General features: G+C 38.0%; 3 protein-coding genes across 3 annotated transcripts; 1 reads left to right on the top strand and 2 right to left on the bottom strand.

Moving 5' to 3' along the window:
- The first annotated feature begins 34 nt into the window (after nucleotides 1-34).
- On the top strand, nucleotides 35-7,749 carry LOC113685446 (transmembrane anterior posterior transformation protein 1 homolog). The gene is made up of 14 exons (XM_089196277.1): nucleotides 35-682; nucleotides 768-898; nucleotides 1,860-1,978; nucleotides 2,219-2,262; nucleotides 2,366-2,481; nucleotides 2,983-3,118; nucleotides 3,528-3,625; nucleotides 4,149-4,218; nucleotides 4,600-4,680; nucleotides 5,173-5,282; nucleotides 5,651-5,710; nucleotides 6,161-6,229; nucleotides 6,922-6,998; nucleotides 7,318-7,749. The coding sequence occupies exons 1-14, from the start codon at nucleotides 79-81 to the stop codon at nucleotides 7,619-7,621; spliced, it is 2,019 nt and encodes a 672-aa protein (XP_089052403.1). The 5' UTR covers nucleotides 35-78; the 3' UTR covers nucleotides 7,622-7,749.
- Nucleotides 7,634-19,088, bottom strand: LOC113685462 (RNA-binding region-containing protein 3). The gene is made up of 13 exons (XM_089196278.1): nucleotides 18,845-19,088; nucleotides 18,369-18,416; nucleotides 17,202-17,302; nucleotides 16,062-16,193; nucleotides 14,494-14,605; nucleotides 13,661-13,729; nucleotides 13,170-13,276; nucleotides 12,247-12,500; nucleotides 11,698-11,868; nucleotides 11,340-11,434; nucleotides 9,835-9,893; nucleotides 8,929-9,061; nucleotides 7,634-8,294 (listed from the first exon to the last, which is right to left on the bottom strand). The coding sequence occupies exons 1-13, from the start codon at nucleotides 19,022-19,024 to the stop codon at nucleotides 8,262-8,264; spliced, it is 1,494 nt and encodes a 497-aa protein (XP_089052404.1). The 5' UTR covers nucleotides 19,025-19,088; the 3' UTR covers nucleotides 7,634-8,261.
- Nucleotides 19,089-22,181: 3,093 nt separating this feature from the next.
- LOC113685463 (failed axon connections homolog) lies at nucleotides 22,182-25,692 on the bottom strand. Its single transcript, XM_027202976.2, has one exon. It carries the CDS (start codon nucleotides 25,530-25,532, stop codon nucleotides 24,297-24,299), a length of 1,236 nt encoding a protein of 411 aa, XP_027058777.2. The 5' UTR covers nucleotides 25,533-25,692; the 3' UTR covers nucleotides 22,182-24,296.
- Between the last annotated feature and the right edge of the window lie 84 nt (nucleotides 25,693-25,776).

The raw sequence follows: 25,776 nt of genomic DNA, 5'->3' as shown, positions 1-25,776 counted from the left end.
ACTCAAAATTACATGCGCTCTATAATGTTTACTTAGCACAAACGAGTAGCGCTCTGGGATCGATAATACGTGAACAACATGGCTGATCTTGCAAAAGGACAGGAAAATTTTGATTTTTCGTCTTCAGCAGCGTCTCCTAAAGATTCAGACACCGAGGTCGTTATTCACAGAGATGTTTTAGACTCATGGTCGAATCCAGATGATAGAATCAGTACGGAATTGGAGAAGAAAACCGAACATGGCTTCGAAAATTTGGTTAATACCTTGAGTGTTGAAGAACAGGATCACATAGAGTCTGTCGAATATGCTGCTGGTGTTGATGAAAAATACGAGAATAAGGAAGGGATTGTTAAGAGAGTGTTGTTAGATTTCGAGGAAGGAGTTCAACGTGAAGATACGATAACATCAGTAGGATTTGACAATGATGAGAAGACACAAGAGATAGAATTCAGACACAGATTTTCACAACAAGAAGAACAGCAGTACCAAGCACAACAAAAACAACTACAACGACAAGAGAGGGTGGGCTATTCGAATGAAGACACTAGAATACCAAAAAGTAACTTTCAATCCTTAAAAACAATGGAATCAGAAATGCGATCATACCAAAAAGACCCGCATGGAGATGTTCCACAAATCACGAAAGCTTCCTCAGAGGAAAAACTTCATGATGGTTTGAAAAGTAAGTCTTCAGCATCTAATTATTTCTCAAGCTGATTCTCTAAGAATATGAAAGAAATTTCAAAATATCTACGTTTTGATTTCAGAGCTGTCATTTATAAGGTACTTCACAGCAGAAGTTTTCAGTGGAAAGCTGATGGAGCTTGAAGAAGAGAAATACACTGAAAGACGCCAGAAAGTGTACACGTTCATGAAGATTCCAAGGGAATTTGAGAAGGTAAATTGTAAATTTAAACAGCACATGATCATTATGTCACGTCTTTGGGAAAGAATCTTTGCTTTCATGGTACCTCTCTTTACCTGGTAGTCAAAAAAATCTGTCAGACTAGCAGGAAAGCCTGAAAGAATCGTGGCAGGTATCATTCAACAGAGAACAGGGTCAGAATCAACAACAGCTGTTTGTCAGTGCAATAGAAAATTGATAGTCATCAACCAGAATTAGTTATTGGCCTCATGTAGTTGACAACTGACTTTAAGTCTTGTCAACACTCTGTACCTAAACCAATGCTTAAGAAACAAAACTTTGCTTTTTTATAATAAATAGGTAGTCATTAACTGGTTATTACTCAAAGAAGGAATATATTTTGAGCAGATACTCATCATTAAAGCTTTGCAAGTTTGTATTTTACTTTGAGGTGACAATTTTATGAATCAGATTTTTTCATCAACCACAATTGTTCCATTTGGTGATTGAAAAAAAATTTCAATCACCAGTGGCAAAACTGTTGATTGAATTCTGGAATTGTCTGTGTTTGAAATCTGGAGTAGTTTGTATTAAGTCATAAATTCCACTCAAGAATCCAAGGTACTTGCATTATTCCAAGTTTTTCAGATAAAGTTTTTCACATGCTTTTCATATAACTTTCACGTGGCAAATTAAACAAGTATATCTAGTTTTTCATGTAAAATTTGAGTGAAGACTAGGCCTAGATTTTTGCGATAAGAGTGGTTCGGGTCAATAACAGTATCTGGGCAACTGCCCACCTACCCCTCCCCTAACCGAACAACAGTCAATGGATGACAACTTAGGGTTAATGTTGGCTTAGGGGAGGGGTAGGTGGGCAGTTGCCCAGATACTGATATTGATCTAGTGGTTCTATATATACAGATCCTCACCTGATTCATCATAACAATTTGATTTTATTATAAGTCCAATTTTCTATTTTTCTTTTTTGCAGTTGATGGTGTTTGGTTTCATGCTGTGCTTGGATTGTTTCCTGTTCATGTTTACATTTCTTCCAGTTCGTTTGGTTGTTGCTCTGTACAAGATCATTACAGGGCTGTTATTTTGTAGAACGTAAGATAAGAGCTATGCTTATTTACCTTTCATGTTGGTGAATGAAAAAATCTGTTCATAGCAGTTTCATATAAGCACACAAGTGAGCCACATCAAAAAATGACTACACTTCAAAGAAATTGAAAAATTTAGCCTTAATTTGATTCACAAGCTGTTGCATATCTTCTTTAAACAATATCCGTCAAACTTTTAGCAGTGCTCATCTCACAGGTTGCCATTCTTGATATTTTCATCGCACAGATCACGGATGCTACAGCCTGTCCAGATATGTGATTTGTTAAAAGGCAAGTCCTCATTTTATTTCTATGGCTAATTTTGTCTTTTTACTTGATGTATATTGTGCATCTGACAAAAACATCTCCTTATATGAGTCTGAATCATTTACAGGATCGATTCTTGTGACCTGTTGGTTGCTTCTGACCCATGTGGACTTTTCAGTGTTGTATCACACCGTCCGTGGACAATCAGTCATCAAACTTTATGTCATTTACAACATGTTAGAGGTGCAGTTAATAAAAATCATCATAGTTATTCTGATAGGCACTACTTAAGACTACAAGCAGTCCCTTCTTTTTGGCAAAATCCATCATGCAGGTCAGAAAAAAATCAATGAAAAAAAAATTGATGCTAGTGCACAGCACAGAAATGTGGGTGTGAGGCATATAAAAAGAGGAGAGTTTCTCTCTCTATGCTGACAACAATTTTTTTCACTGATTTTTTTGTGATTTGGGCAATTGACTTTGCGGAAAAGGAGGGAGTGCTTGTAAATTAGTTCTACTGTTGTAATCAAGGTTAGCCTGACTCATTCTTGATTTGATTTTACAATTTGTTACAAGAATATAAAAAAAAAGGGAAAGTAGGTGAAACTTTTCAGGTTTTCAGTTCTTTTGCCATAAAAAAAGTACAGAAGATACTGCTGCAGGCATGGATTAGAATGCCAATTTGCTTTTAGCAAAGTTCATTGTAAAGGGATAGTAACATTCTTCTCATATTTGTAACCACAGATTGCAGACAGGCTCTTTTCGTCTGTGGGCCAAGACATATTAGATGCTCTCTTCTGGACTGCGACAGAACCAAGAGACCGAAGAAGAGAACATATTGGAATAATTCCACATTTTGCAATGGCTGTAGTTTATGTGTGTATCCTTCACATGGATCACAAATTTTTTTCTCAGTGGATTTATTAGGGCTCTCTTACTTTTTAATTATCCCCTGCCACACCCCTCTTAAACAAATAAGACAAAGAATCTCTCTGGGCATTTTTAATGAGGAAACAAGGAGCCCCAAAGGGCTAAAGGAAAGCCCCCTTGGGGAAGGAGGAGGGTAAAGAAACATCTGGAATGATGGAATGGAACAAATAAAGTGATCATATGGCAACCAAATGACAGTCAACAGCTAGCCAGGTGCAGTATGTAGGCCAGGGGCTAATCAAGTTTATCTCTAGGAATATGAACCAGTATGTTGGTCAGCAAAGGACCACGTGACAATATGTGCTGTTTCAGATCAAAGACACACAACCGTTTGTAGCTGTTTGCCTTAATTCTTTTAGTTTTCCACGCTGTGTTGGTACTGTTCCAGGCCATCTGTCTCAATGTCGCTGTGAACTCACACAACAAAGCTTTGTTAGTAATCATGGTGTCAAACCAAGTAAGAGCATTACTGGTGTAGTTCTTAAGATTTTTTTTGTGGAAAATGAAGTGATTTGATATTTAGCACACAATAGGATCCAAGATTGGGATCAGCTGAACACAAATGAGACTGAGAATTGATTGTTGACAACAATTCTAGTTGCAAGCAGGCGACTTACTGAAAGTCTTTTTACAACTCAACTGGTGATTGTTCAGGAGCAGCTATATGTTTAGTCAAAGAAGCAGAGGTATCAAAGGCCTTGATACTGTTGCATTTTGATTTTTTTGCTGTGAGGGCAAATTTTTATGAATCAAACTTTTTAGGGATCCAGTTGTGCCATAAGGCAATTGAAACAAAGAGGGTGATCATCATTTGCCTCCTGTGTAAAAAATTTACACATACTTTTGGACCTTGCTTTAGAGTCCAAGGCTCTAGCAGGCTAATTGATGACCAGAAATAGCAAGAGAAACTTAACTTGGTGGCTGCAGTTTTTTCTCTCAACAAAGCCTTTGGTCACATTTATTCTTCTTGATTGTTACAGTTTGTTGAACTGAAAGGAAGTGTTTTCAAGAGGTTTGAGAAGAACAACTTGTTCCAAATGGCATGTAGTGGTAGGTGTTTGCAATTGCCATCTACTCACCTGGTAATTTAAATAGATAAATAAGTGCCAAACAATAATTAAGCTGGGAAATATGCACAATCCTGAGTTTTCAACCAGTTAGATACAAAACTGAAGCGTAGTTATCCCTTGCTGGAGGTTGTTTACATGTATTTATTTGAATTCTCATATGTAAGCTCCTTGGTGGTATTAATCTTTGATTACTTATTTTTGGTTCCATGGCTCTCCAGTGAAGAGCTCTCTTTAATTCATTCTATGGTTGGAATAACATTCAACTGTTGTTCCCTTTTGATCATTTGGATAGATGTCTCTGAAGGTTTTTTGCACTCCTTATTGAGTTGTTTTTCTAAGATTACCTTTTTTCCATACACAGATATTAGAGAAAGATTTTACTACATTGTGTTGGTGGTGATTGTCACGCTTAGGAATTTAACAGAATTTAATTGGAACGCTGGTGAGTGTTGTGGAACCTCATTGAAAGGAACACATTGGGGAGTAGAAAAAATGTCCCATGAATAGAGATGCCCCTCCAACTTTGCTAGCAGATGTAAATTTCATGTGAACATTTCAGTCACAACCAAATTTGGGGTCCTTTAAATAGAGGTGTCTCAAAAGAAGGGCACCAAACAGCAACTCTGGCTAATGACCTGCTGAAAGAGTGCTAAATTCAGTCTGATGGTGGAAAAGACACCGTGTTTCATTTCAACTGTTTGCAATAGTTGCAGATTTTCAAAGTGCTTGCATTTGCTGTGAAAATTGTCCTTCCTTGCATAAACTAGAGATATCTCTACTTCTTTCAGCACTAAGGCAGCAGAATTCATTTAATTGAATTAACCCTCAATTTTTATAGCCTTTAAGATTTAAACATTTGCCTAAAGTATATATCATGAAGAGGTAAGAGTTTTTTCCTTCTTTTCAGCCACTTAGTAACTTTTGTTATTTTCAGAACACTTATATGTTATCTGTCCATATCTGTTGGCTGTGTTGTCTTCGGAGTATTTTGTGGATTGGATCAAACACGCTTTTATCACAAAATTTAACAGTATTCCTGTAGAGGTATGTACAGTTTTGTTTTCAATTTTTTGTCAACAGTCCGGCATTTGAGTGGTTTGCTACAATGCTTTCTTTGATTAGTTACAAAAAACTTGCATTCTGAGTAGTTACTCAACCAATGAGATGAAATGAAACCACAGTCGTTACATGGGCATTTTTCCGCACTTTACCAGGTGCCCTTTACAAGTTTCTTCTCTGTTAAAGTGTTTTGGATTCCAACAAGGTGGGGAGGGTGACCCACATTGAACTTTCATCCTACTCAGGGAGAGCAACAGTTGGTTCAAGCTAGTGGTAAGCCAGCAGTTGTCGATGAGAACGGGAACTTAACTTTTGTGTTACTTAGTCTTTTATCTTTTCTAACTTACTTTTAGGTTTACTGCGAATATAGAGCTCTCCTTGCTGAAGATGCGACCTCAAGTCGACAGAAGAACGTAAGAAAACGGAACAGTATTTGTTTCAAAAGTTTTCTAAAAAACATAGGAAGGATCCGCTTAAGGAATTGACTTTGAGAACTGTAGAGCAATTTTCAATTGAGAGTCGAAAGTAAACCGTAAGTGGATTGGTTTTACTTCATATCGCTCTATTATTGGTCCAGAAAACACGCGCCACTTTCTCAACCAATCAGATTCAAATTAAAACCAATCAGTCAATCGCATTTTCCCGCGCTTCAAGTAGTTTGTGTCTTTTTACTCTGAGTTCCTATTAGTTCTTCAGTCTTTTCTTCCTGTGTTCTGATCAGCTGTTGTGATTACGACAGTTTTGGTGCTGGTTACTTACTCAAGTTGGTAAGGAAGGAAGTGCTTTTTTTACTTCGCATGAAAACACCTCCTCCAACTCTATACATTTATATATATATATATTTTTTTTTTTTTTTTTTTAAGGCTCACAACGATCATTTCGATCTTGTTTCTCGTCGAATGGGTTTCATTCCTCTTCCACTGGGATCACTGGTGAGTAGCTTCAGAGAGAGGGGTAAAGAGAGGGTAAGGCAGGGATACTCCCTTTTTATAACCGACAGGGTGAAGGCCAGTCGTTCTGCTGATCCTAAGGTTCCAGTTTCTCGTGTAAATCTTTAATTAAGTCGTATGTTGGACCCCGAGTTTTTGTGGTAATCAGAGAGTGTGCAATGAAAAACGCCTGAAAGGATTTGTTTTATGGATTTTGGGGCAAGGTAAGTTAGAGACCCTTTCGAATTGAAGTACTCTTTGTTGTGCCAAAAAAAAGGGAAAAAAACTGTTGTCGTAAGAACGGGACATTAAGCACCTAGAACAAATCACGAAGGCGACGGCAACGAGGACGTAGCAAAATAAAATATCTAATGAGCAGAAAAATAGTTTAGCACGTGCGTTTAAAAACCTTTTTTTCATGAGTGACCAAGACAGAATTTCTCCTTACAATATCAATAGAATATCAACCAAATAAGTGATGAGAATAAAGAAAATATCAATATGGGGATAATAAGTTGATCCAATACTAAATTCTCTGAACTAACATAAGAATTGTGTGGTTGACAATAAGGAGAATTACAAATTTGATCTAGGAGTTAAAGGTTAACCACCCAACCCCTGTGAAACAACAACGTGAGATCCTAGATCGCAATGAAGGCTTGTTGGTATTTGACAGTATGTTGTGATGTTTTCAGGTTATTAAGGAGGTGGCCCAGTCTGTCAAGATACATGGCTTGGGTGGAATTGTTCTCATGTTGGCCACATTTGTCTTGTAAGTAACGTTGTACAATCAACATGGCTCTTACTATCATAACAAAATACTGTAGAAACGTAAATGTCCGTGGTGAGGTGTTCTGCTTCGCGACTAAAAACTGGTGTCAACGATTTTTGCACAGTGGTAGAATCTACTATATTCAAACGGACAAGTAGACCACCAAGTCATTCCCTATAACGTTGAGAGCGCTGATATTCGCCTTAACCCCTTACATCCTCTCTTTTTTAAGAGACAAATTAAAATAGTTTTTCTTAGGAGCAAATATATTTTTGATCTAAAGCTTGATCTAACTTGCTAACTAATTTTCCATTGACAGCCTTATGTCAGTGAAAGTGTTAAACAGCATTATATTTCTCGGCAAAGCAACTCAGTACGTGAAACAGAAACAGGACCTGGAAACTAACAACAGACAACACAGTAACCAAGCCTCGACACAGAAGCTCAAAACCCAGGTCTCCGTGACTTTGTTGGATTCTGGCCAGTCTTCGAATACTTCGTTAGTTGGAGAGAAACAAGATACAGGGCCGCGGAGAGCTGGTGAACAGACTAAACAACGCGCCAAAACACTAGCAGAAATTGATAGATACACACTTTGTAGTAAAGAGATAGTTGTATTCTAAAATGATCATAGCTCAGTATGAGTGATCCCACAGGAATGTGGGATTTGTTTTATTTATTTATGAAATTCAAATCCAAACCCTTGTTGATTGATATATATTAGTAAATAAAAATAATAGTTGAACATCAAGCTCTTCCTGTCATGTATTACACTAATGACGCGCTGAATTTCGATACTTGTCTCTGATTGGTTGAAGCATCAACCAACCACTAACAACAAATAATTCTCTCTCCACAATTACGTCGCCAAAATGAAATTTTACGGATTAAATGACGCGCGCTCTTGCAGATGTAGAATTGAGAGAACAAACAAAGACGTAATACAAGTGCAAGATTTCTCAAGGTGCGCCATTTGCTTTCATCAAGTCCGTTCTCCAGGTCATCCTGAAAGAGAGCCAAGACCATACCTGTGCGAACCACCACTCGGCCCTGAGGGATCTTAGTACCAGACCAAACTCGTCCGAGTCTACACTTTTGTTGATCACGTGCTATTTTGCAAGGCGTAGTACTGAAGGGACGAATCGTGTAACAGCAAAACCTTACTTTTGTGACATTTGGCGATTATCACTGCGTCCAGCTCCTACTACGTTGCGTTTGGGTTCTGTGACTGCTTAACTTCTCGAACTTGCCGCGAATACGTCCTCAGTCCTTTGCTTTCGCTGATCGTGCGAATTGCTGTAAAACACTGTTAAGGACTACAAGCAAATAAGTAAACTAATGCGGTTAGATGACAACGAAAGTGAAGAGTGAATTATAGGCCACGCCCCAGTTAAGGAGGAATGCTCCACCTTCAGGATAATGTTGTTGTTTTAAAGGAGAGTGGGGGGGGGGGGGGTTAGGGGTAGGTTAGGGAGCCAAAGAGCATTTTAAACAGTACAGTCCTTTATCAAATCTGGGCTTTTAATTAAACATAAACCGTTAGGTTCTTGGAAATTGTCCACACCACTTATGTGGTATGGCGAGAGGAGGCGTACTTCACAGATCAGTACAGCATTTCAGACAACGTTCAGACACAACCCTCCTAATCTTCATCCCCTACCCGTGGTACTAAGGAGGACCCGGCTCCCGCCCAAAGATCCTACCTTAACCTTCAGACGCCTCTTAACGGAAATGAATTAAGAGCGCAAGGAAGTGAAGGTATGATTAAAGAGGCTCATGTTCCTTTTTCCTATGGTCCCTCGCGCGTTGCGTTCGTCATCAGTCACTCGCGCTCTACGTCGGTTGTTTCCTCTCGCTCAACATAGTGATCTCAAAACGCTTAAATAGGAAGCCGCTGCTTATTCCATGCAAACTCCATAAACAAGGATACGATAACCATGGGTTTCCCCTGCAGGATATAACCATGTGCATCTCTGAGAGCCTTTTTTGCCTTCTCTTCACTCGGTAATGTAACAAAAGCTTGGCCCTTCATGCGACCTTCTTTCATCAGCCGGATGTCAAATCTACAGAAAAACAGAGCAGTTTTGATCCACATAGAAAAACAAACTCCATACTAGTATTAACAGAAGGTGGAGCAGAATACGTGGCGTTATTTTTCCTACTCTGAATAATTCAACATCATTTCATTTCGATTGAGGGTCGTAGAATCAGAACAAAAGCAGCCACTTTGAACAAAAAAAATCTTACGAGCCAATGAGGATTTAAAAGGAAAAAAAACAAACAAAAAAACAAGTAACCTGCCTAAAGCGCAGGAGAACGCGAGTGACCAAGTCCCTATTAGTTTTAGTTTTGATTGTGATTGGTTGAGAAGATGGCGCGATAACTTTAGAGCAATCACAGAACGAAGTGAAAATCCCTGATTACTCTGTTACTCTACCGCAACTTTATCAAAAGAGCAAGGAAAAAAATCAAAGGTCAACAGTGATTTCTCAAAGGCTGTAATCGAGGAATCCAACAAAAAGATTACCGATCTGGTCGATTACTGTAATTTCATTGAGACAGAGTTTACATCTAGTATGGTAAAATTTACTGAGGAAAATGATCGCCCAGCTGATCCAAGACATACCTCAAGGGGTTAAGTATGAGAATAACAAACAAAGTCTGACCCTCTGAGATAACCTCTCTCAGCCATTTCTACATATTCACGTAGATCCAAGACATACCTCAAGGAGTTAAGTATGAGAATAACAAACAAAGTCTGACCCTCTGAGATAACCTCTCTCAGCCATTTCTACATATTCTCACGTAAATAAGAAGTTTCATTTCCATTCAATACCTGTCTCTCTCTTCTTCCAGATTGATATCTATGTATCGACCAAAAATGTACTTGAGATCCTAGAACCAAAATTAATTCACCTTAACACTCAATTGATTCTAAAACATGGACAAGAAAATTAAAATCTGTCGCGGAAACCAAACGTAATTATATTTCGCCTCACGTTTCATTATTAGCTATAGAAAAAACTGAAGAAGCCAAATCTAAGCTTTGAGGACAAGAATTGTGAAATGGAGACCAACATTTATCACAACGGCCGGTTTACGGTTAGATCGCTCCAAGTCAGATCGCTCCATACCGAAGTCAGATCGCTCCACTCGAAAGTTAGTTCGCTCCATCATATAAGTTACTTCGCTCCATACATAAGTTACTTCGCTCCATGAAGAAAACTAACGTGGAAGGTTGATAAAAGACAGAGGGATAAGGGAAAAGAAAAGAAAGAGTATTGTAACGCGACTAAAGACTCGCCATTTTTAACCGGAGTCGAACCCAGTCTCACTCACAGCTGGATTTGACAACTTTTAAAAATGGCGATTCTTTGAAAGCAATATTTATAAATCATATTCATTGTTGGTCATTTCTTTTATTTTATTTGTGAACGAATCGTCGATCACTTTATATTTCAGCAACTTGATCGCAAGCAACATCATCAACTATAAACTACAAAGATCAGAAGTAAGTTAGTTTATTAGTTTTCTACGTTCATTACACACTGAAACACTTGTTCCAACATCGGTAATTCGACCGATCGCAAGACGCAATACACATCATCAACTATAAACTATAAAGATCAGAAGTAAGTTAGTGTATTAGGTTTCTACATGGAGCGAAGTAACTTATGTATGGAGCGAAGTAACTTATTTGATGGAGCGAACTAACTTTTGAGTGGAGCGATCTGACTTCCGTATGGAGCGATCTGACTTGGAGCGATCTAACCATGGAGCGATCTAACCGGATACCCAACGGCCATAAAGAAAGGAGGAGATAACACAAAGATCCAATCAGAAATCCAGTAAAAATACGCAAACGGCCTGAAGCAGAGTTACATTTGGTGTTGGGATTCTATCTGATTGGTTGAGAGGATGAAGTACGAAGACAAATTTTACACTCAATTGAAAACTGCTCTTAACCCTTTGACTCTCGTGAGTGACCAAGACGGAATTTCTCCTTACTATGTCTATACAATATCATGCAGACAAGTGATGAGAATGAGGAAAAATATCAATTATGGGATTACTAATTGATCTAATACCAAATTCTCCAAAATAACATAAAGAGAATCATTTGGCAGACAGTAAGGAGAATTACTAATGAGATCTTGGGAGTTAAAGGGTTAAACAGACAAGAGCAATAAACTTCAGTTGAAATACCTGGGATCTTTCTTTATGTATTTACGCAGTAATTCAAAGGGAGAGTCAACATTCGGCAATTCATGAGCGTGCTTGATTAAAAGTGGCGATAAATGCCCATAAATATCAACTTTAATGAACAGGCGAATCCCTTACCTTCTCTTCGACTGTTTTTGCCAGATTTTTAATGTAAAGCCTGCATGTCGGATCTCCGGGTGTATAATTCTTGAAAGCAGAAATCTCCGGCATTTCTGCGCAATAAAACCAACATGAAGTCATTAGGCACACAGAGACGTAAGAAGGAGTTTACAGAAGTAGTGTTGATGAGGAGGGAGGAGAGGGGGAAACGGGAGGGGGCACGTCCACTCCCCCCCCCCCCAAATTTTCCAACTGGAATTTCAAGGTATGTCAGGTTGTTAAATTATTATAAATTACCACTCCTTACAAAGATGAACGTCACATGTATCACAGGTGAGAGCGTGTAAACATCAACTAAAACTTGATTTTTTTTTACCTTTGGTACTTATTCTGTTTCTGCGCAGTTCGGCGGATGAGATAAATTCGCTACTTTCCTCAGAAACAGACTCCTCTTCCTCTTCTTCTTCTTCAAGTTCATCCTTGTCATCTTCAAGATCCGCTGGAGGCTCAAATCTACCAAACCCTTCTGCCTCTGGAGGCGCAACAGCTGTGGACGGAAGTCAAGGGCATGTAACAAGTAACAAACTGGCTGGGTCTCTGATCAAGCAATTTCATAGCTAACTAAAAGATCGTGGACTAATTCACTCGCAGCCACTAGTCAGCGTATTCCGAATGACTGTCGTAAAGCCGAAACCAAAGTAATCGCAACGACCAATCATTATGTGATTCGCTCAGGTTGTCGAAACGTCAGTCACCACTATATCGAAAATAGTCCTTTTCAGAACCGACTACTCTCACCCGGACGATCAGAGTACACGATCAAATGTTACCCCCTTGTTCAAACCATTTAACTATATATACTATATATCTTGTTTCACTAAAAATCCCCTTCTAGAACACATCAAACGAGAAACTTGCATAATACCTGTAGCCTCAGTATATGCTGCAGATTCAAATATATTTGAGATGGCCTCTATGAGCTTGAACTCAATCCTCTTTGGTTGGCCGGAAGGCTGTTCAAATGCTTTCTCTACAGGTATTTGTTTGGTTGAAGAACTTGCCTTGACTTTCTTGGCTGGTGGTTTTGATGTTGGAAGGTTTACTTTGGGTCTTTTCTGAGCACTTTTGCCTGGTTTGGAAGCAGACATTCTTTGGGCATGTTCAGCCCTTTCTTTCGCTCTAAAATTGCAAAAAAGTCCTTAATGACCCAAAAGAAACTGAAATACGCATCTCCGTACATTCTGACAGGTTCTTTCTCTAGCGCACGCTAAGGAACTATTGTCTGTGGCGACTAGCTTAGCTCTAAACAGGGGCTCTATGACTGATTGTTATGATATTTCTCAGTTAGTGCGTGCGCTATGATTGGTCAATTTAGCAGGCCGTATTTCACAGTACGGTCCGCTAAATTCAACATTTAGGTTGAATTCAAATCTTCCCCCTCTGCTTGAACCCAGAGATGTAATTAATCTTTCACTAAACTCGTTTTCTCGGTCCGTATTGTAACTTATGGAACCTTGTTTTTTCCACTAACATTTATTGCCCGCTCACTTCGCGCTTGGGCGTACATCCGAACGGAAAAAAACTCGGTCTGTAACTTGAAGTACGAACCTCGAACTCAGTTGGTAAGAGGTATGTCTTAGTAAGAGTGCACATTGCCTTCTGGCTGCTGTTTGCATCTCATCTTTCCCCACAATTCCCACAGAGTCCATCACTCTAATCACCAAGCCAACAAATGGCCCAAGTTATCGGTGTGGAACAGACTTTTTGCGAAAAATTGCGTAGCTTCAAAACACAAATGCATGATTAAGTCTTACACCACATCCCACAAAAACAGCAACTACATATAACCTTTTCTCCCTTTCTTCTTCATCGCTCTCTAACTCGGACTCGTCGCTGGACATAGATCTGTCGTCATCTGATGAAGCCACCTGCGGTGCTTCTGGTACTTCACCTAACTTGAAAAACAACAGGAAGCCCATGACTGCTGAGTTTCAAAGTAATTGACAAAGCAATTTTTTCCTTGAGGTAAACTTGTTTCTTTGTTTGTTTGCTTTTTGGAGTTTCAGACTTTCCAAAAGCTTTCCCTACAACCAAATGCTGTATTAAGTTCCAATAAATACATTCACTAATCTTTAATTGACATAGACTGGACTTTTACTTCTTCATTAAAGAAATGATTTCTCACAAGGGGAGCCAAGAGAATCTTAAGCAGTTAAATCTAATTAATAAATTTATTGTACTTAAATTGACCGAGACGGACGCTAGCCTCTGTGTCAAAGAAATAATTTTTACACAAGGGGAGTCAAGAGAAACTTACATGCAGCACTGTAGATACTTACAAAGGGTGGGGTGGGAGTAATTTGTCCAAATGGAGCAGGAAGATTCATTTTGTTCATCAGATGCAAAACCTAGGAACAAAAATATTAAAAATGAATACTTACTCCCCTAAACAACAAGAAAAAGTGGCAACTCACACTCAACAGTCGAACTGAAGCTTGAAAATTTACATCTAATTCAGCCTCCCAGATGGTACAAACTTAAGTTTAGAACAAAGCAAAATCAAATTGAGAAAACTTTGAAGCATAAATTTAAAACTAATAAACAACGATGCTTGGGAAAACAATTGAATATCATGATATCATTTTTCCAGAAGTTATGGCAACAATGGAAGAGGAGTAGTTCATAAACAATTAACTGCTAATCAACCCTTTAACTCCCATGAGTGACCAAGACAGAATTTCTCCTTACAATATCAATACAATAACAAGCAGACAGGTGATGAGAATAGGGAAAAATATAAGTTTGAGGATTTTCTAGTTGATCCAGTACTAAATTCTCAGAACTAGCATCATAAAAATTGTATGGCAGACAGTAAGGAGAATTACTCATGAGATCTTGGGCGCTAAAAAGGTTAAGAAATAGATTGCATGCTGCTGTGCCTCTGTTCAATAATAGGTTACAGATGATGCTCAATTGTTTTAAGAACAAAAGAGATGTGTTACTGCAGCTGTTCTTACCACATTGACATCTTCTGTGAAATTTTAATGAACAGACCCATGACAACATGGAATCTATTTGTTTTATACATCAAAGAAAAAACCACTTTGTCCTTCATTACTTCATAACAAAGAACCAATCAAATGTAGCTTACAATATAATTTGATACTCATACCTGGACATAAAATTTTGGAACACATGCCAATGTGTGGGCGATGTTGGTGAGAATTGCAGTGTTTACTGGAGGGTAGACATAGTGAAGACTTGGGTTGCAATTGTACTTAATTCTGGAACAAAGAAACTATAATTTAGTTATTCTAAAATACTTTAAAGCTAAGGCACATCAAACAAACCTGCTCAGCTTGTAATAATGAAACATCAATTTAATAATTCAAACTGAATTTCTAGACACTGAAATCATGTTCAAAAAAATATATTCAAATCTATATTTGTACCACAACATTGAATACTAAGTCTATGATTTCCCTCCAAACAATCAGGAAGAAAAATTTAGCTTTAATAAGAAAGTGTGAAACATGAACATTTAGGTTTAATTAATAGCTCCAAAAAAAGTAAAAAAAAGGTAATAATGACTGTCATTTGACAAAAGCATACCAACTTTCACATACACATGTAAGAAGTATAGTTTTAATGCTTAAAAGCCTCTGCAATTTATCAATATCAACTTTAAAAAAATCTACGATACTAAATATAAATCATTCTAACAAACTAATGTCTGCATCAATAATCAAAAAGAATTTTGACAAAAGGTCTATAAAATAAATTGAAAAAAACTTACTAGTGAAGTCTTTGTTCAGAAACATTTAAAAAAAATAAATTGTGCTTTTTGATGAGAGAGCTTTCTTGAAAACTAAGAGAATAAAAATATTATTTGAAAAAAAGAGCACACCAAATGGAAATTATTTTAAACAATATGTCTGGAACAGTATCCTCCATGAATTAAACATACAGGAATTGATAATAGACTAGTAATTAGAAGCCAGACACGTACGTGCATCTTAAATAACCTAAAGAGAGTTCCTGGTTATGATAAAAACCAACAAAAGGATCATCCATAAAAACATAAATACAATTACTCTTAATGGCCTTTTTTTTATATATTCAGGATTGGTTCAGATTAATGATCACTAATAACTTTGGACATAATGGCTCTCTAGGCTATCTTCCATTATCGTTTTTGTTCGAAAATTGACAATCAAATGAAAAAAAAAATTACAGATGACCATTTAAGTGTCAAAAAGTGAAAAGGTGACTGTAAACAATATATCAGCCTTGACAGGTTGCATTCATTGCTTTTATCTCTGTTGTCCTAGCTACTAAAGCATAAAACTTTAAATTTCACCTCTGTCGCTTATTCTGTACAAATGAAAGCCAAACTGTTTGTGTACCAACAATCATGCGGAGACATGTACATTTGTAACATCAATAAGAAAAAAAAGTTTAATTAACATGTAAATCAAATATTTAAGCCATTATCTTAGCAGCTGAGCTGCAATTTTTAATTGACAATTGCAGAAATGAAGCCTACAGTAAAATTTAGGCTTGGACAGGATTTGAATCCGTGCCTCTAACATACCAGTTGGGTCTTGCTACCAACTAAGCTAAATTACAGCCACATGTTGGGAACAAGGCAAATTCATCACTGATTACTACTGAACCAACAATCAAAAAATAGTAACTGAGAAATTCTGATTAGCATAATATTTACTAGGTTTGTCATACCCTAAACTTGGTGCCATGCCTTGTGTGTCACCAGACTTCACTTTAACTTTGCTACCAGCTTGTTCTGTCTCCAATTTTCTTGTTTCTTTGTCATCATTTTTGTTTTCATCCAGTGCTATTGAAGGGGAGACCCTTAAAATTACACAGTCAATAAAACAGTTTAACCCTTTAACGCCTAAGAGTGACAAGCATCTCAATTCTCCTTACAATAACACCCCTGAATCACATGTTAAGGTCAAGACAAGAAAGGAAATGATAATCAACTAAAGAACCTCTTGATTGTTAGACAAATTCTCCCTATCAGCACATCAGGAATGTATAGAGAACAGTACGGAGAATATGCATTCTGATGTTAGGGTGTAAAGGGTTAAGTTCGTATCTAGCCATGTTCAATTTACAAGTTTGAGAGGATAAAGTAGTTTGTAGTTTCCATAGTATTCATTTATTTTCCACAAAAGATTCACTTACCCTTCCCTTCGTTTTATTTCATCATGATCATTATAATGAAACAAAGACAGTGCCATATACTATATTACTTACAACCTCTTTGATTCAGACAACATCACACTGTGAGGCACCAAAATTTTACAAGAGTTAAATTTTGCACTTTGGCTGCTTTTTGTCCTATGCTGAAAAACTTTTTTGGGATATACACTGTACCCGAAGTTTTTGCAGGGAGCTTTAATTTTTTTTAATTTGTTTTCAGTTTAATCAAGCAAAAGAACAAAAAGGACAAAAAGCTGATTGCCAAATTTTTTCAAATTATTGAATAACAGAGAGGAGAGCTAAGGAGACTATCATACACCAATACATTAAATTCATACCAGTTTTCTGTATATTTTTCTTTGTTTAACCACAGTCATGATAAAAGTGAAAAGATTAAAAGGAAAATGCAAATCAAATCAGCCTAAAATCATTCTGACCAAGAATTAATTTTCAATTACAAGGGATACAAGGTGAGTTTTTGTAAGTCTGAAGGTGGGATATTTTTGCAGCTATTTGTTTTTCTGGATTTTACAAGGACAAGTTTTGGTGGATCAGGTCAAAGTGTGTCTGCTAGTGGGAGGGTCAAAAATGTTCTATATATTATCATGACTGTAACTTAATACAATACAGAAATTCCAAAAAGCACAAATTTACCTGCTACACTGTTGAGCTGCAAGGTGTTCATGATGAGGTTTAGCATACTCTACTGTCAATCGGCTGCCAAGAACCTCAGACTGGTGTAACTGAGAAATAGCCTGTGAAGTATAAAAATGTATAACATATGCTGGGTTGCAGTACCAACTGGCATTTTATTCTAGCAAGAATTAGTAATCTGACACAACCAGGTATAAAGTTACTGAGACATTGCAAGATATAAGAACAATCCTCTTTTCAAACTGCACCACCATTAACAAAACCCAGTCTTCTCTCCCCTTCATATTTAGAGTTAATACATGCAGTTTAAAGTGCAGTTCTGTGCTGCGGGCAAAATCAAGGAGGGGGGGTGGGGGAGGGGGAGGGGGATGTAGAAATGAGATGACCAGGATCATGGAGATGTTACTTGAGCTCTTATGGAGTAAAATGTCTTGAGCAGCTAATATTTCCACCAGTTTAAGCATGACAAACAAGAACTCAGTAAGAAACATTTCAATGAATAGATTAGTACCCTTGCACAATTATGATAATAATGCCTTGGTACATGCAGATAAAGTCAAACCAAGTGGCCCATCCAGCCTGAGCCTATTGTGGTTCTTCATAGCATGAAGCCACTAAGATTTTTACTACTACCCCCTGGATGGGATGCCACTTCATTGCAAGGTTACCCCCCCCCCCCCCCCCAACAATTCATCAAGTTTTCCTGACAATTCACTAGTACTCATTTATACTCCAGCGTGGAAAGAGGCAATGTGAAAGTTAAGTGTTTTGCCTAAGAACACGACACAATAACCCAGCCAGGTCTAGAACAGAGTAGAACTCAAAGATTCCAGTGTCATGGTCTAGCCTTTTTCCACAGGTTAATGCTTCACATGGACTGTAAAAGAACTATTTATGCCCTCTGCCACTCAACAGACTTGTCCAGGAACAACTGCACACTGTTTAACCCTAAGGGTTGACTTGCATGTAATTTCTCCCTACAGTATCTCTGCTGAATCACACATAAGGTCATGACAATAAAGAGAATGATAAAAAATCAGTGAAGCTCTTGATTATCAAACAAATTCTCCTTGTCAGTATCATAGGAAGTGCAAAGAGAACAGTATAGAGAATATGCCTACTGATGTTAGGGTGTAAAGGGTTAAATAAATACCAATAGAAACCTACCTGCGCAGCTTGTGCCTGGGTGGAAAATTCAGCAAAAGCTGCATCTCTCTGAAAATGAAGATCAGTAAACCTAGACATTGATTATCTATCCGCAAGTGTTTGACTTATCTGTAAAATTTTCGCTGTCTTGCGTCACTACACATAATATTTTGCTCAATTTTCAGAAATTTACGACATCGATATTTAGAGCAAAACAAGAAAATAAAGCATTTTTAATCTTCGAATTCTTCCACCTAAGCCCATTAAATAGACACCCTGTTTTCAAGAAAGTATCATCTCCAATTACAAAAAATAAATTCATTGGTTGATCTTAACAGTATGCAGAAAACCTGTCATGCGTCAGTAAATAACTTTTGGCTGTTAAAACGCTAGTGTGAGAGCATGTCAAGCTTGTCCTCGATCATTCTCAACAATCGTTTCAGGTTTCTGTTCCATATTTGAGTCAAAATTTAACACAGAAACTATTTAATACTCACCAGTTTTCCTCTCCTTTCCATACATATTACTTCTTTAGCTCCGAAATGTTTCAGTAAATCCGTTTTCTCGTGCACACTGAGATGATAGGGCAAATGTCTCACTAACAACTTCGTTGACATGTCGTCCGCCATTTTGAAATGAAGGGCATTACCGCTGACCTTCCTTAGAGGACTTGACATGACAAGTAAAGGATGGTAAGAGTGGTGACGGGTTATGAGTTGAATATAATCTGATTAACCCCCCCCCCCCACCCTCCCTTCCCTTCCCACTTAAAACAGATAACAGATGAACAGAAAGCTTAATGAAACCTCAAACAAAGGTTATGTAGAATTTTCTAAATACTCTTGGTATGTAATTGCCTGGAAATTACTCCATCCAGCATTTATGGTTCTTGTGGATGAACAATTTTGTCTTGAACTCTTGAATTAGGTCTGCAATTCCAGGGCTATTTAGACTTCATAAGCTTTGATATGAATCTAACAAGTGCACATGGGCATATCCACTCCAAGTTTTGATTCATATAATGGCAACAACCATCCCTCCACGCACACACCCCCACCTCCCACCCCTTGCCTACATCTCCTCACAATTTTGTCAGGCACCTTTCATTTTATTAGAATTCAGCTCAGTGGCAAAGCTCAAAGTTCATAAAAAATGAAAAATGAATTAACATGCTTGTCAAGTTTCCCTTGTTTGTGTCATTCCAAACTTGCTGGAAGGCAGCTTGAGAGCAGAATTTTGAATCTTTGGTATCTCAAAAAGCCTGCTCTTTGACTTTGTGCATTCAGGCATGCACCGGACAAAGTATGCAAAGACCAGTGAGAGCTTTTGCTTTATTGGGAAACCCCTCCCTCCTTCACAGAACTAAATATCAATTCTCTACACAGTCTGCTGCACATTTCTTCAAATTTCAGCTCAGATAATTTGTGTATATTTTTCTTTCCTCTCATTTCCAACATGCAAAACATTTTGTAGCTGTTTTTAGAACTTACTCCTTGGTCACTGCAGGGAGTGAAAGGGTCAAAATTCAGCTTAATAATTTAGAGTACATAAATAATCTTAATTCAGAGTACATTCACTCTGATGAAAGGCTAGGGCTCGAAACATCAGCTTTGAAACTCTCTACAGTGGTCAATTTACATTGTCAACTTGGTTGTAATATTAAATTTCGCAGTAATAAAATTAGAGCACGGAGGGTCCACAGCAGAAAAGTTGGAAATCAGTATTCTGGCACTTTCTAATTCATTTTTATGTGCTCTCTCATTCCATTCATCCTTGAAAGTAGGATATTGTTAAATTCAATGAAGCATTTTTCACATGTGAGACCTAGGGTTTAAAGTGCCTGATTTGAGACTTTGTTACAGATCAAAGCTATCCTGCTATTTTCTGTTCATGTGACCAGATTAAAAAAAAAATCCCAGCCACTACTAACCCAAAACGTATCCAAATGATCCCGGTAAATTATCCCCCCAAAATGAAGAACTTTGCACTTTGTACCATTCCTAAGTTAAGGCTTGAAAATGTGACTAAATTTTCACTGCTCAATAAACAGTGAAGCTCCTAAATCAGGAAACATAATTCTCATTTTCTGGACTCAATAATCCTTTTGTCTTTGCTGTACACATTATCTCTGTCAGATGAAAGCTCTTGACAAAAAATAGATCTGTAACTTTGGACAGAGAGCAATACCTCTTCAACAGCCAATGAAACAGGTGTTACTGGCTCACAAGATCCCCAGGTGCAGACAACTTACACCGTTCAGCCTCTCATGTGGGCCTAGGTTAAGGTCACTGAGGGTTATGCAAATGAAATTATTACTTCTCCCAAGAAGAGGAGAAAGAGCACTGCATGATGAAAACAAATTACAGTGACTATGCAAGAGGATCAGTGAGAGAAACCCCTTGTGCAAGAGGGTGTTGGTCCTTCCATAACACTAAAAACCACTGCAGTCAAGATGGAACCTACTTTGCTAATTGCACTACTCTACAACCGAAAAATGTACAAGCCAAACACCGGATTCCTTCACAATGAAAACATTTGGGGCAAAAGAAAAGATCACAACTCAAACTGTTGATACCCTTTCAAAACAGAAACACTGGGTAATTAGGGAGTAGAGTGTGTTGATTTTGGACCACCATATCTTGCATGCTATGTTCAATCTAAAAGTGATGGCAGTTTAATTATATCCAAATTGAAAACCCAAGAATTTAATCACTGATCAGGAGGGACCCTTGCATGCAATATTTCATTAGGAAAAATGACCTAGAGTAACACTGGCACCTTCCCTTCTACAATTTCTTTCAGATTTCCAATAATTCCCCCTTTGTTGAGGGCAAGAGCTGAAAGTTGAGCTCAAATTGATCATAACTGGCAAAAGCAAAAACCAAAAGGTGGTCACTTTCAACAAAGTCTTACCAAATTATTCTCTTATCATTTCCTTTCATATCTTTGGAAAAGAACATGCAGCCTCAGGCAGTCAAATTCCCACCCCCGAAAAAATGCATTGCAGATGTTTCCAACTGATGTTTCACTTCATATTCCTCTCAGAACAAACATTGTACAAGGGAAGGCTGGTGTAACACCACCAAATTTTACAAAGAGGGAAGCAGAAATAAAGCCTTACTCTGTTACCCCAAATAATTGGGTCAATATGTTTCTCACCTTTCAGTCTAGCACAATACATTATTTTAGACCACTTTCTGATGTTTAGAGGGAACCTTTAAATTTTTGTTGACATTCTTCAGTGACACTTGACTAAACTTTAATATTGTTAATCAGAGTACTGTTGACAAAAAGGATTATCAATTTTCAATTGACGGATAAAAATTAACAGATATTGCCATGTATCACAAACCCACTTAGTTTCATGTCTACCCCATTCTGGCTCCAATTTGCCAGGCCACACATAGAAAACCACACTAAGAAAACTACTCTTTTCTTTGAAAAAATTCTAGTTCTTTTCATTAAAAAAAAATGTTAGAACACCTTCAAACTCACTGCATGAATATTACTTAACACCTTTTCTGAACCAATATCATACAGAACAACCTCACAAGAGGTCTTCTCATTTCACAAATCCTTCTAAATATAATCACACTTAAGATGTAAAGCATGATACCATCCACTTCACTTTGTTTTAACCCTTTATAACAGGTTCCAACTAGACAGGGCACAACAATATGTTCCATTTTTAAAGGTGCAAAGTCTTCTGGAGACATGCTAATTTTTGCATTAATTTTTTCAAGTGATTTTGACAATTTTTCTCTCCAAGTTTAACCCCTTGGCAACTAGAATGAGTAACGCAAGCCGCACATGCAAAATAAACCAACACTCATGTGATTGCTCAGTTTTAATTTCAACTCTTTAAGTATAATTTAACAATACATTTTACAGGAGACAGTCTCTTAATGTCTACATACTCAAAACACTTGAATTCCATTGAGACAACATTCACTCTGACTCTGTTAGACCTAACTATCATGTACAGCACACCATTTCTAAACGAAAAATACAATGCTACACCTTTCGAATTCCATAGCATTTTAACAATAAGGTCTGAAAAAATATTTTGGAAAGTGAAGTGTAAAACTGAGGTATCAGGACTTCATTGTTTACATGTATATCAACTTGTGAGTTTCACAAGGCCACTACAAATGGTGGCAAGATACCAATATCGCAATAATACTATGCAAATTAGAAGGGTAGCAAACTTTTTTCAATTTTCTTGCCTCTCTGTAGTTCCAGCTATCAACAAACTGTTTCACTTTGTGATCAAGAATTAAAAAATAAATGGAAAATAATTGTATATTTAGGCCTTTCTGCTCCCAAAAATTTGTCTTTAATGAGGGAACACTAAATAATTACGGCTTAGACTTAATTCACTACTACAATTTGCAATAATATGCAGGGGGAAAAAATTAAAGTATTTTTGTCTCTACAATCAGCAATAGAACAGCATGCAATTTGTGCTACAATACCAAAATTTTAAGACAAATTTGCGGCAAGGCACTAAAAAGACCTTCCAAACAAAACGGATGCATGCAAAACAAAAACTAATACACTACGATATGAACATATAAATTACTCTACTTCTTTAGATTTATTATTGTAATGTCGCTTGGTGTTGACTCCAAACTTTACCAAAAAAACTATTATCCTCTTAGCAAGTCTTAGATGTTCTCGGTTCGTCTTCTCGAGTAAAAAGAAAAATTAACACACGCTTCGGGTTAGCCTTAAGTTAGTAAGGGATACTCAATCCACTTGCCATAATAAACATCACAAACACGTGTAAAATCTACGGAAGGCGAAAGCATCGTGAAAATCGGGAGGGTTTAACCCCCCACAACAAAATTAGATATTAAATCCCAATTAGATTGTCCAAAGCATATCTTTGCTCTCACGTCCACGTATTCATCGATTCTCGTCATTTGTGCAAGTTTTCACAGTTTACATAGAACATCACTACTGAATCGCAAAAGAAAGCAGCTAATTTTAATCCTGTTCGAAATAGGAAAGACTCGAACAAGATTAGAACATACTTCTGTAAATATTTACCGAATGTGGTATAACGTTCGAGTGAGAGCAGACGAGTTAAAGGGGTTCTACTAAATAACTTCAAATCCCAGCATAATAAATGAATATAGATATTTATTGTCGAGAATTCAAAGAAAGAGCTTATACTTAACCTTACATAAATACCGTGGTTCCTTTGCCTGCAATCTCCGATTCAATTTGTTACCACGTAACTCACGACTAGTCAATGTTGTGTCTCAAAATTAATATCCACTACGACTAGACGAAATTTATAGCGCAGGTACCAGAGCGATGAATATTGCTTCGTGAGTATTATTACACTACTTTCAAGTTTCTCATAACAATCAAAATATTATAATAAAAAATTAATGTCTTTGTACTGATGTAACCGAGCGAGATCGCTGCTACTTAATTCGAAAATCGCTATCTTCTGAAGCCCCACCTAAATTGTGAGAATGACACACCTTCGCAAAATTACACCGATTTCGGGTTTTCAACCGAATTCCATCTCAACGGGGCTGCTTCTATCGAAATGACCAACTTTTGTCTCGATTTTAACGGTCAAATACTGGCAATGAAATAGAGGAATAGTGAATAATAATCAGGAAGAATCGAGAATGGATTTACAGTCACGAATCGATCGCGCGTTGAACTACTCAAATTTCCCTCGCAACGGCGAGTGAGCAGCGATTCAATGAATGATCCAGGCATAACACATAACCTCTCTCTCTCTCTCTCTCTCTCCGAGCAAAAAAATCTGTGCACGTCTCGCAGGTAAGCAAGGAAAAATAATACTTACAAAAAGGAACCTACGTCCCTAGATTGAACGCCTAAAGTAATTCATTAGTATTCGGTTAGGTTATAGAAGCATTTTGTTTGCTCAAAGTTCACATAAAACGAATTTGAAAAGCTTACGGTTTATTCCTGAGCGGCTTCCTCGGGTTTAGGTTCCTCACCTCCATCGCCGTTGACCACGGGAGTTTCTTCCTCTTTCTTTTCTTCTGATTCCTTGGCCTCCTCCTCTTTTGATTCCTCCGCTTGTTCCTTTGGTTCTTCGGCGGCTGCCTCTTCCGTTGCATCTCCATTTACCACGGGCTCCTCTCCATTCTTTTCGTCTCCCTCTCCTTCTTTCTTTTCTTCGGTTTCTTTTTCTCCGCTGGCTTCGCCTTCTTTGCTCTCGGCTGCTGGCTCTTGGGACTTGGTCCTCTTTTTCTTTTTGACACTTAGCCTTGATTTGGGTCGTGTTTCTTCGACTTGCTCCTCAGAGGAAAGATCATTCCAGTCTAGCCAATAATTATTCTTCATCTGGTGGCAGAACTCGACTAGATTTTTCAAATCTTCATTCACAACTTTGGCCAGGGGCGAGTTTTCGGCCGTGTGCAACAAGCATGACAGCAGGCCAAACACCGTGCAATCGATAGTAGTGGGTTCTGAACCCATGAAGAACTCTTTGTCGCCCAGGAACGCTGATAGCGCACGAAGATCCTTCTCGCCGATAGCATAAATTTCTTCTTTGTTATGCTTGCCAATTTCGTGCGCTTCTAAGCACTTCACGCACTTGCCTTGATCGAGCTTCGGGCGTACATTCTTTCTGACAACATCCAGCCCTTTGAAGTATTTCTTGGTTTCTGCGAAGTTATCCACCCATCGGTAATACATCAGACTCCAGAACGTGTTTTCCTCGACCATACTTTGAAAAGCTCGCGAGCAAGCTTTGTCCATATCACTCAAATTTGCATCGGGGTCCACTCCGAACTTGGAATTAAGGAAGCCTATGAGGTCGTGTTTCTTTGTCTCGCCTTGATATTCGATGTACGGTAACTTCTGATCAGTACCAGGTTTGTAAACGTTTTCGTAAGGGATCTTCAGCATACGGCAATACGTTTCAACTTTAATACAGGCGGGGAGGGGCGAGGGAATAGCATTCCACGGTGGATGTTGATACAGTGAAACTTTTGGCGGTACGGCTCCATTAGCATCTTCTTGTTTTTCGCCGTCGACGACCGCATTCTCCTCGTCCGGCTTGTTTTCATTTGCCTGCTCCTCATTCTTCTCCTCGACATGATTCTCTTCGGGTTTTTCGACCTCTTCGGTTTTCGTTTCGATCGGATCGATCTCAATATCCACAGGCGGTGATTCAACTTCTGTCGCCATCCTTACGCTTCGAAATCAGCAAAAGTTATGCTCAATGATCAAGGCTTCGATCAGCTACAACGCCTTTCTGTAGCCAACTAAGGCCAAGCCCAACAATGACCTTTAGCTTACTTGAGCACCACGCGTTATTAGCACGTTTCAAGTTTATAAATTGACGGTATTGTCAAAATATTGGCCAATCGAAAGTTGTCTTAAATTCACAAACCAATCACGTGCGTTGTTGCTTAGGTTGGCAAAGTTATGG

The sequence above is a fragment of the Pocillopora damicornis genome, chromosome 2, assembly GCF_964200805.1.
Source record: "Pocillopora damicornis chromosome 2, jaPocDami1.2, whole genome shotgun sequence".
NCBI classification, from domain to species: Eukaryota; Metazoa; Cnidaria; class Anthozoa; order Scleractinia; family Pocilloporidae; genus Pocillopora; species Pocillopora damicornis.
This window is presented reverse-complemented; position numbering and strand designations above follow the sequence as displayed.

Excerpts from the sequence above, each read along its gene's own strand:
- LOC113685446 (XM_089196277.1), top strand. The coding sequence starts at position 79 with ATGGCTGATCTTGCAAAAGGACAGGAAAATTTTGATTTTTCGTCTTCA. Across the intron at positions 4,219-4,599 it reads GTTCCAAATGGCATGTAGTG|ATATTAGAGAAAGATTTTAC; the intron begins GTAGGTGTTTGC and ends TTCCATACACAG. Across the intron at positions 5,711-6,160 it reads CCTCAAGTCGACAGAAGAAC|GCTCACAACGATCATTTCGA; the intron begins GTAAGAAAACGG and ends TTTTTTTTTAAG.
- LOC113685462 (XM_089196278.1), bottom strand. The coding sequence starts at position 19,024 with ATGTCAAGTCCTCTAAGGAAGGTCAGCGGTAATGCCCTTCATTTCAAA. Across the intron at positions 17,303-18,368 it reads CCCAGGCACAAGCTGCGCAG|GCTATTTCTCAGTTACACCA; the intron begins GTAGGTTTCTAT and ends TATACTTCACAG. Across the intron at positions 9,062-9,834 it reads CTGGAAGAAGAGAGAGACAG|ATTTGACATCCGGCTGATGA; the intron begins GTATTGAATGGA and ends GTTTTTCTGTAG.
- LOC113685463 (XM_027202976.2), bottom strand. The coding sequence starts at position 25,532 with ATGGCGACAGAAGTTGAATCACCGCCTGTGGATATTGAGATCGATCCG.